The following is a 10,095-nucleotide window of genomic DNA, read 5'->3' as shown; positions in this document are numbered from 1 at the left end:
TCTGGGAGGACAAAATGTCAAGAGCTTTGATTAATATTTCTCTATTTACCGCTTGCATTGTCAGTCCTGGCCTTTGTGCAGCAGGGCCATGCATCAGACAGAGAGGGGAGCCAGGGTTGGCATCCCTCTCTCTAGTCATTATTGAAATCCCACTGACCCAGCAGCCATTCAGAGACAGCTAGCAAGCCACAGTGCTGCTGAGACGGCTATTCTGGCCCGCTAACAAACAAGCATCAGCAATTAAACCCTGCACTCCCAACAGCCAACATTATGGTGGCGGTAGAGGGAGAAGGGGAGGAAGGAGGGATAGTTGTCTTTAGAAAGAAGCTGGGTAAAATGTGAGTTGACCTGATCTGCCTTCTCTGAGACACTAAAATCCTGTCAACTGCTATTATTTATTCTGAATTATAAACTGGGTAGTTTGGGTCCTAGATGATGATTGGCTGAAAGCCGTGGTATATCAGATAATATACCACGGGTATAGGCTGTATCCCAACCGGCCATGATTGGGAGTCCCATAGGGCAGCGCACAATTGGCCAAGTGTCATCTGGGTTTGGCTGGTGTAGGCCTTCATTGTAAATAAGAATTTGTTCTTAACCGACTTGCCTAGTTATATAAAGGTTACACATGACGCAAAAATACTTGTTTGTGATATATGGCCAATATACCACGGCTAAGGGCTGTCTCCAGGCACTCCGCGTTGCGTTGTGCTTAAGAACAGCCTTTAGACGTGGTATATTGGCCATATACCACACCACCTCGGGCCTTACTGCTTAAATATACCACATAGCCATATAGCTGTAGTATATCACCAAATCATTACTATACTGGTCCATAGAGATAACTGCAGTGCAACAGCTAAATGTAATTACATTTAACAGATAAATGACCCTCTTATACCCATGATGAAAACTAGTTTTACGTTAGGGCATTATATAAACATTTAATTAAGACAAAACAACTTTAAATGCAATCAAGTATCATTTATTAAACAAAATAAGACATTTCCCTGTCAGATGGATAGCACTGCCATCGTTGTGTTTTTATTTTGTTCGATTTAATCTCGTCCTCTTTCAATGACAGTCAGCAACCCCAACGGGCTCACACAATAACACTTGAAAAAATATGACATCTCTGCTTACAAATAGAAAATAAATGGCAATTTATCAAGAAGACTTTCACCGTCAGGACATGCGATACTCCCTCAGAGTGTGAATAGCAGATGGAAAAAAACTGCGGAAATGGAAAGATACAGGAGAAATGTTAAAAAGTAGGCTTATTCCTCCAGAAAAAAAACATCAGTCCATCTTTGCCATGGTGCAAAACTTTATTTAAAGAGTGTATGATAGACATAATGCTATGATTCAAATCATTTTTTCTATTAGAATATTTATGAACAATTCATTTGGATAGTAAACTTCCCCCAGTTTGAATGCCAAGCGCTCAAGTGAAAAATAAATACACGTTTTCATTCCTAGGAGGGAGCGGGAAAAAAATCATCATCTAAAATCAAAAACCAATCTAAATTCCACCATCTCATCCAATCAAATTCAAGCTCCTTTCTGTTCCCAGGCAGGTGTCTGGCCCACACACCAATGTCTCTGGGCCTGTACTGCTGGCCAGCCATCACCACTGGGTCTCTCGCCATTGCAATGCCATTCAGAATCCTGTGGCAACAGGTGGTATTCCAGACAGGCAGGGTGAGGCACCCTTGTTGTAGTGACTGGCAAAGACCCCTCCTGTCCAGACGGGGCCTGGTTCATCCATCCACTGTGCATGTCTGAGGTGCCTGTTCTGTTGTCTCTGTGTCCTCAGACATCACTGGTAGCCCAGGGCAGAGGCTGAGCCCAGTCTCTGGCTGTAGAGGGCATAGGGGGAGTAGTAGGGCGAGGAGGCCTGTAGAGAATGCATGGACAGGCCTGGGGCTCCGGGCAGGTGGGCCTTGGTGTAGGGGTGGTAGCGGGCCAGGCCTAAGCCAGGTGACCCCCGCAGGGAGAAGGAGCTGGGCATGGTGCCAGGGCTGCCGGGTTGGGGAAGGTGGAGGTGGCAGGAGGCGGCTGAGGAGACAGAGGAGGGGTAGGCAGAGAGGAGCTTACTGTCCAGCCCACCAGAGAGAGCTGTGTGAGTACGCAGGTGGGCCAGCAGCTCCTCTGACGTGGAGAAACGTTTGTCACACGGCCCTCCTACTGACACCCAGTTACAGGCGTGTGGCTGGGGCTCGTTCTGCAGCATGTAGCCGTAGGTGTAGAGCGGGTGGGACAGGGTGGGGGTGGTGGAGGATAGAGAGCTGGGGTGGAGGGAGTGGAGGTGGTGAGATGGATACATGATTTGGAAACCTGATTTTAGGGAGGAGGGGTCGTGGACACACGTATTGCAGTTGCTGCCCCCTAGATGGGGGTGGTTGGGATAGGTCAAACAGTATGGGTCCCTGCATAGACCCTGCATGAGGGATGGAGGTGAGGCCCCAGTGAGGGGGCTGGAGCCAGGGTGCTTCCCTGGGATCCCCATCCCTAGACTAGACTTAGTATGATCCAGGAACTGAGAGGGGTAGCCTGCATAGGCGCCCACTATGGAGCCATGGTAGCCCATGGAGGCGGGGGGCATGGGGAAGACGGAGTGTCCTGGTTTGAAGGGGGAGACAGGGGCGATGTGTCCAGAGCCTAGCCCAGGCTGAGAGGACTGTGGGTCAGCCTTGCTCTCCGGCCGCGGGCTGCTAGCGGAGCTGGCATTGCTGGAGTTGGCGCTAGCCCGCATGTGACTGGAGTTAGCTAGCTGGGCCCCATCCAGCCTCTCCTTGCTGTGATCTGAGTCTTTCTTCCCTGTGCTGCTGTTGCTGTCTGAGCTGGCCTGGTCTGAGCTCACTGGCTTTTTGTCCATGTGCAGGGCCTGAGAGTGTGATGTCTGCTGCTGTGTGGAGGGGGACTGGGTCTGTCTGTGGGACTGGCCTTGGGAGTGCAGGGGAGGGGAGCTGGAGCTAGGAGAGGTGGAGTGTGAGGGGAAGGAAGGGCAAGAGCCGCCGCTCCCGGATCCACCACTGGGCACTCTGAAGCCAGCTTTGTCTGTAGCACCCTTGGTCAACAGCCCATCCTTGCGGGATTCCCCTCCGGCCTTGTTGTAAGGCTTGAAGCTAGACTTATCCTCCAGAGACTGGTGCTGGTCTCCAGACTTGTGGCCGGAGCTGGAGGAGCGTCCGGATGGGTCCTTGTCACTGAGGCTGCCGGAGGAGAGGGAGCCCAGTTTGGACGAGGACGGGGGGTCTGGTTTGCCGATCTGAGAGCAGGTCTGAGCGAGCAGGGCCAGGGGACTCTTCTTAGCATCCAGCTGAGGGGGCGACACACACAGAGACAGGATGAGAGCACTGCCACGTTAAAAACACTCTATATTCACACTCTATACTAGACTTACATTGGATGGTCATTTGGTAAGTATTGGGGTAATTCTGTAATTATTTGGTTACTATTATGTAACTATTTGGTTACTATTCTGTAACTATTTGGTTACTATTCTGTAACTATTTGGTTACTATTCTGTAGTATTTGTGCTGAGTGTCGTATTTCCACTAGAAATCTATTTCAGCCACTATCATTTAATAGGCCAAATAAAATACATGGATGTGATTTCCATCCAATAAATGTCATCACAACGAGGTGCAGTAAAATGTGTTATAAATGTTAGTCATAAATTAGCCCATGAGTCATATATCCGCAGAGGGAAGGAAACATAATTCTGCTCGAGAGTTGTGTGTCCCTGTGTATTCAGTTTGAAAATCCCCAATAGAAAGAAAGATTTATGACTGCAATGTTGGCACGGGGTAAACAGCATCTGTTATATTTGGAGAAAACGAAGGAAACGATTGAACTATTTCTGTTTCCTTCTTTTGAAGACAATTACGCACAATATCTGAGAGTTATTTATGTAGTCTAAAAAAGTCGACTCAATAATAGGCTACTAATTTGAGAGATTCATTCAGTGTAATTCGTTGGCTCATGTTTGTATTATCTAAGAACAAAACTTAAAAGGGGAAATAAATATAAACAGCATTGTAATGTAAACTGTTGACTCATTAGCGACAATTTGATGCGTAGTTTGATGCGTAATTCATGATTAATCTCGTAAACTACATGGGAAGATTTCGAAATATATGTAGACATTTCCAAACATTAACACGGTAGATGATGATTGAACAATTAGACCGTTTTAGAAGATGCGCTTCGCTTACCTCAATGCTCACTGGCGCGGACGTCAGGGGTTGGAGATATTCCGGGTGTAGCAAGTGGCTGCTGTGTGCGCTCAACATCTTTAGAATCCGAATCGGCAGCCTTTTAGCCTGGCGTGTTGGATCTGAGGGTGAAGGTACGGAAACCAGCGGTCTTTTCGCTCCTCTCTGGGGTGAATTACCGCTGTTGTTACCGGTGCGCTCGGGGGACGGACTGCGTAAATGCGCTTCAGATCCGTGGGGAGAATCGTTCATCTGGATCGAGGCGGCGCAGAGTTCAGGCGAGGGCAGCGAACGTGTAGGTGCAAGTCGAAATACATTTATGTACACACCGTATTATGCGCAAATCAATAATCAATGATAAGTACCCGGTTTGTTTAATCCAAATATACCAACGCTAGCATGGGTTCCCTGAATCAGATCAAATTATCGTCTTTAAAGAGGAAGATTTATCTCAAATGTCATCATTCCTTGATCCGCTCTTCTGTCCCTTCAAAATACTTTCCTTAGAATGGAGCATAAAGATCATCAGTAGTCAGTTATCACAAGAACAGAATAAAAAAGGACTAAATCGAATATCGCCGTAGAGGATATGGTCAGGCTGCTCCGTCGATGTCCCACTGTCTCTCTCAGTTCACACAACAGCTAGTACCATGCTCATTTCACATACTAAAGATCTAAGGACGAGGAATTTCAAAGCAAGAAGCCGCCGCCCAATAGCGAGTTCCCGCATTCAAAAGGAGGAAGACTCTCTCCATGTAGAGGCGTGGCCTGCCTATGCCCACACCCTTACACTCTCTGTAGCAATGTGGTAAAGTATGGCCTATGTTCTTTTTTGTTGCAATTTTATTTAACCTTTATTTAACTAGGCAAGCCAGTTAAGAACCAATTCAAATTATTATTTACAATGACAGCCTACCCCAGCCAAACCCGGATGACGCTGGGTCAAGTGTGTGCCGCCCTATGGGACTCCCAATCACGGCCGGATGTGATACAGCCTGGATTCGAACCAGGGACTGTAGTGACACCTCTTGCACTGAGATGCAGTGCCTTAGACCGCAGCTCAACTCGGGAGCCCAAGACATATAGACATATTATTATGATAACTGTCATTAAGTCGTTTTTTATTGACATAAAAAGTATCTCTATCATATATAGCGCGTAGCCACAGAACAGGCTGATGGTTTCCTGAAGAGGTCATTTTTTTTATATAGCCTATCCATTCCCCTTGTAAATAAATTAAGTGCATTCGAAATAACAGCCCTATGTTCGTGTCTGGGTACAATTCTGGAATGTTAATGACTTCATTGCATTGCTGCTATCTGAATCGCCAATTAGGTAATTTAACTAATCTAATTGCGCAATGAATTGGTTGTATTATTGGAAAATTAGTCCTGACAGATGCTATTAAGTTCGGGCTGAAAGAAATAAACTTTGATGCTGAGGGTACTCTGCTCCTCCAATGGTCATAAATTGTGTCTGGTATGATAGTTCTCATTTCTCTCCCAGATGCCACGTCACCTCTTGTTATAGCGGCCATATAATACCCGCCGTTGTCTCCATTGAGGTTATACATTAGAATGACACGCTTGTGTCTAGAGATGCCCGTCATGACAACACAACAGCAACTGTCTGACAACACAGCAACAAAATGAGTCACTATTCAACAGATATTATCCAACAATCAACATATCAAGTTATTACACAAATAGATTTTTTCCCTTATTCAGATATAAAAATCGAAACATTTTGCTTCTCGGGCCAGTTGAGATGAGTAACAAGTCAACACATCTGTAGCAAATGTATGTGTTCTACAGTATCTTCCTAAACAACAGCTGTATCTACTGTGCATACGGAAATTATTCAGACCCTTTCCTTTTTTCACATTCTGTTACGTTTCAGCCTTATTCTAAAATGGATTAAATGAAAAAAATCCTCATCAATCTACACACAAACCCAATAATGTCAAAGCGACATCAGGTTTTTATACATTTTTGCACATTTATTAAAAATATAAAAACAGAAATACCTTATTTACATAAGTTTTCAGGCCCTTTGTTAAGAGACTCGAAATTGAGCTCAGGTGCATCCTGTTTCCATCCTTGAGATGTTTCTACAATTTGATTGATTGGACATGATTTGGAAAGGCACACATCTGTCTATATAAGGTCCCACAGTTAACAGTGCATGTCAGAGCAAAAACCAAGCCATGAGGTTGAAGGAATTGTCCATAGAGCTCTGAGACAGGATTGTGTCGAGGCACAGATCTGGGGAAGGGTACCAAAACATTTCTGCAGCATTGAAGTTCCCCAAGAACACAGTGGCCTCCATCATTCTTAAATGGAAGAGGTTTGGAACCACCAAGATTCTTCCTAAAGCTGGCCGCCTGGCCAAACTGAGCAATCGGGGGAGAAGGGCCTTGGTCAGGGAGGTGACCAAAAACCCCATGGTCACTCTGACAGAGCTCCAGAGTTCCTCTGTGGAGATGGGAGAACCTTCCAGAAGGACAACCATCTCCACAGCGCTCCACCAATCAGGCCTTTATGGTAGAGTGGCCAGATGGAAGCCACTCCTCAGTAAAAGTCACATGACAGCCTGCTTGGAGTTTGCCAAATGGAACCTAAAGACTCCCAGACCATGAGAAACAAGATTCTCTGGTCTGATGAAACCAAGATTGAACTCTTTGGCCTGAATGCCAAGCCTCACATCTGGAGGAAATCTGGCACGGTGAAGCATGGCGGTGGCAGCTTCATGCTGTGGGGATGTTTTTCAGTGGCAGGGACTGCGAGACTAGTCAGAATTGAGGGAAGGATTAACAGAGCAAAGTACAGAGAGATCCTTGATTAAAACCTGCTCCAGAGCGCTCAAGACCTCAGACTGGGGCAAAGGTTTACCTTCCAACAGGACAACGACCCTAAGCACACAGCTAAGACAATGCAGGAGTGGCTTCGGTACAAGTCTCTGAATGTCCTTGATTGGCCCAGCCAGAGCCCGGACTTGAACCCGATGAAACATCACTGGAGAGACCTGAAAATGGCTGTGCAGCAATGCTCCCCATCCAACCTGACAGAGCTTGAGAGGATCTGCATAAAAGAATTGGAGAAACTCCCCAAATACAAGTGTGCCAAGCTTGTCGTGTCATACCCAAGAAGTCTCAAGGCTGTAATCACTGCTAAAGGTGCTTCAACTAAGTACTGAGTAAAGGATTTGAATACTTATGTAAATGTTATCTTTCAGTATTATTATTTTTTTTATACATTTGCAAAAATGTCTAAAAACCTGTTTTTGCTTTGTCATTATGAGGGATTGTGTGTAGATTGATGGGTAGGGGGGTGGGGGGGGGGGCGAGACAATTTAATACATTTTAGAATAAGGCTGTAACGTAACAAAATGTGGAAATAGTCAAGGGGTCTGAATACTTTCCAAATGCACTGTACATGTCTGTTCGGTTCTAAACAACACCATGCTGTTCATTCAACCTTGTTAAACTGAGAACACTAAGCTAGCTGACAGACTCAATGACTCAAGAGAACAATAAATAAGGGATTTTCCTGTGCTGCTTTAAAAAAAAATAATAGGACGTAGAAAGTCTGTGACAGTGCTTATCAAGTGTTGTCAGCAGTGGAGTCCTTGACTATAATGACTAATGCCATTTATCTGCAGTTAAGAGGAAAGGGAGTGGGAAGCTGGCTGGCTGAATGGCTGGCTGGGGGTGGATAGATGAAGTCACTTCTTCTGCCTCACTCAACAGGATCACTGTCTGACTTGTCATCGTTAGCCTTTAGCCATCACTTCTCACCTACACACTGCAGCTAACACTCAAATAACCTGCCGAGATCCAAGAACATGTGTATGCAGATGTACTCAGGGTTAAGTGTGATGTGATCTTCCTTTTGAATGTGTCTGTCTGTCTGTCTGTGTGTTTGTTTTATTCTGTCTCCACCGTGGGATGTAAGATGTATAAACAGATGATGCATACGCGGGTTGGTGATTCTGTTCACAGGCCAATTCAAGAGTAGGCTAGGCTATGAGGCAGGCAAGAATTGAATGAGCTTCAAATAGATTTTTTTTACTCGGTGTCTACTTCTGATCTAAAGCTTTGAAAAATGTCACAAGGAAACGTGCCATGCTTATAACTCAAGTCATTCACTGACATAACTCATTTCTCCATTTCCAAGGGGGTCGGTGGGTTGAGAGAGAGGATAAGTGTGGGTGGGGCGGGTTAAAGAAGGAGGGGGTAGAAAGGAGCCCTGGAGGAGGGCAAGAGAGGAAAAAGACACAAAGAGCGAGAGAAAGAAAAAAGGGGAGGGCTGAAACAACGGGGAGTAGTTCCTTTCATGTCTTGCATTGAAGTGGGGCTTGTAACAGCTGTTGTGGCGTGTTGGTGACTGATGGCCACTTCCTGTTGTTGATATTTAAGGGGCAGGTTTTCCGTCAAGAGGGTGCTCAGGAGTAGAAATTCCTTTGGCCCTGGAGGCATTTGCCTTTGCATGGCCATATCAAAGCAAGAGGTCTTTACTAGAACAGCAGCCTAACAAAACGCCCTGTCCTGTGGCTATATGGAGCTGAGGCTACATGGCTAGGTAACTGAGAGTAGAGGACCCCACAGACATGCCCCTCTGTCTGTAATCCTGTGATTTATAGACCCACTGAGGCCTGAAATGGATGCCTAGCTTCATGGCAGGCCTTATTCATTTAAGTGGTGAAAGGCTGGTGTTTGACTCAGTTGAGTGTAGAGCGTAATGGTACAGTTGAAGTCGGAAGTTTACATACACCTTAGCCAATACATTTAAACTCAGTTTCTCACAATTCCTGACATTTAATCCGAGTAAACATTCCCTGTCTTAGGTCAGTTAGGATCACCACTTTATTTTAAGAATGTGAAATGTCAGAATAATAGTAGAGAGAAGGATTTATTTCAGCTTTTATTTCTTTCATCACATTCCCAGTGGGTCAGAAGTTTACATACACTCAATTAGTATTTGGTAGCATTGCCTTTAAATTATTTAATTTGGGTCAAACGTTTCAGGTAGCCTTCCACAAGCTTCCTACAATAAGTTGGGTGAATTCTGGCCCATTCCTCCTGACAGAGCTGGTGTAACTGAATCAGGTTTGTAGGCCTCCATGCTCGCACACGGTTTTTCCAGATCTGCTCACAAATTGTCTATAGGATTGAGGTCAGGGCTTTGTGATGGCCACTCCAATACCTTAACTTTGTTGTCCTTAAGTCATTTTGCCACAACTTTGGAAGTATGTTTGGGGTCATTGTACATTTGGAAGACCCATTTGCGACCAAGCTTTAACTTCCTGACTGATGTCTTGAGATGTTGCTTCAATATATCCACATAATTTTCCTTCCTCATGAAGACATCTATTTTGTGAAGTGCACCAGTCCCTCCTGCAGCAAAGCACCCCCACAACATGATGCTGCCACCCCCGTGCTTCACGGTTGGGATGGTGTTCTTCGGCTTGCAAGCCTCCCCCTTTTCCCTCCAAACATACAATGGTCATTATGGCCAAATAGTTCTATTTTTGTTTCATCAGACCAGAGGACGTTTCTCCAAAAAGTACGATCTTTGTCCCCATGTGCAGTTGCAAACCGTAGTCTGGCTTTTTTTATGGCGGTTTTGGAGTAGTGGCTTCTTCCTTGCTGAGCGTCCTTTCAGGTTATGTTGATATAGGACTCGTTTTACTGTGGATATAGATACTTTTGTACCTGTTTCCTCCAGCATCTTCACAAGGTCCTTTGCTATTGTTCTGGGATTGATTTGCACTTTTCGCACCAAAGTACATTCTTCTCTAGGAGACAGAACACGTCTCCTTCATGAGCGGCATGATGGCTGCGTGGTCCCATGGTGTTTATACTTAAATACTATTG

General features: G+C 45.4%; 1 protein-coding gene across 1 annotated transcript; it reads right to left on the bottom strand.

Annotated features, from left to right (window-relative positions):
* Positions 1 to 969: 969 nt before the first annotated feature.
* On the bottom strand, positions 970 to 4,937 carry LOC115164287 (zinc finger protein 703). The gene is made up of 2 exons (XM_029716602.1): positions 4,221 to 4,937; positions 970 to 3,322 (listed from the first exon to the last, which is right to left on the bottom strand). Exons 1-2 carry the CDS (start codon positions 4,470 to 4,472, stop codon positions 1,820 to 1,822), a joined length of 1,755 nt encoding a protein of 584 aa, XP_029572462.1. The 5' UTR covers positions 4,473 to 4,937; the 3' UTR covers positions 970 to 1,819.
* Positions 4,938 to 10,095: the final 5,158 nt, after the last annotated feature.

This window comes from Salmo trutta, chromosome 27 (genome assembly GCF_901001165.1).
Source record: "Salmo trutta chromosome 27, fSalTru1.1, whole genome shotgun sequence".
Classification (NCBI taxonomy): domain Eukaryota; kingdom Metazoa; phylum Chordata; class Actinopteri; order Salmoniformes; family Salmonidae; genus Salmo; species Salmo trutta.
This window is presented reverse-complemented; position numbering and strand designations above follow the sequence as displayed.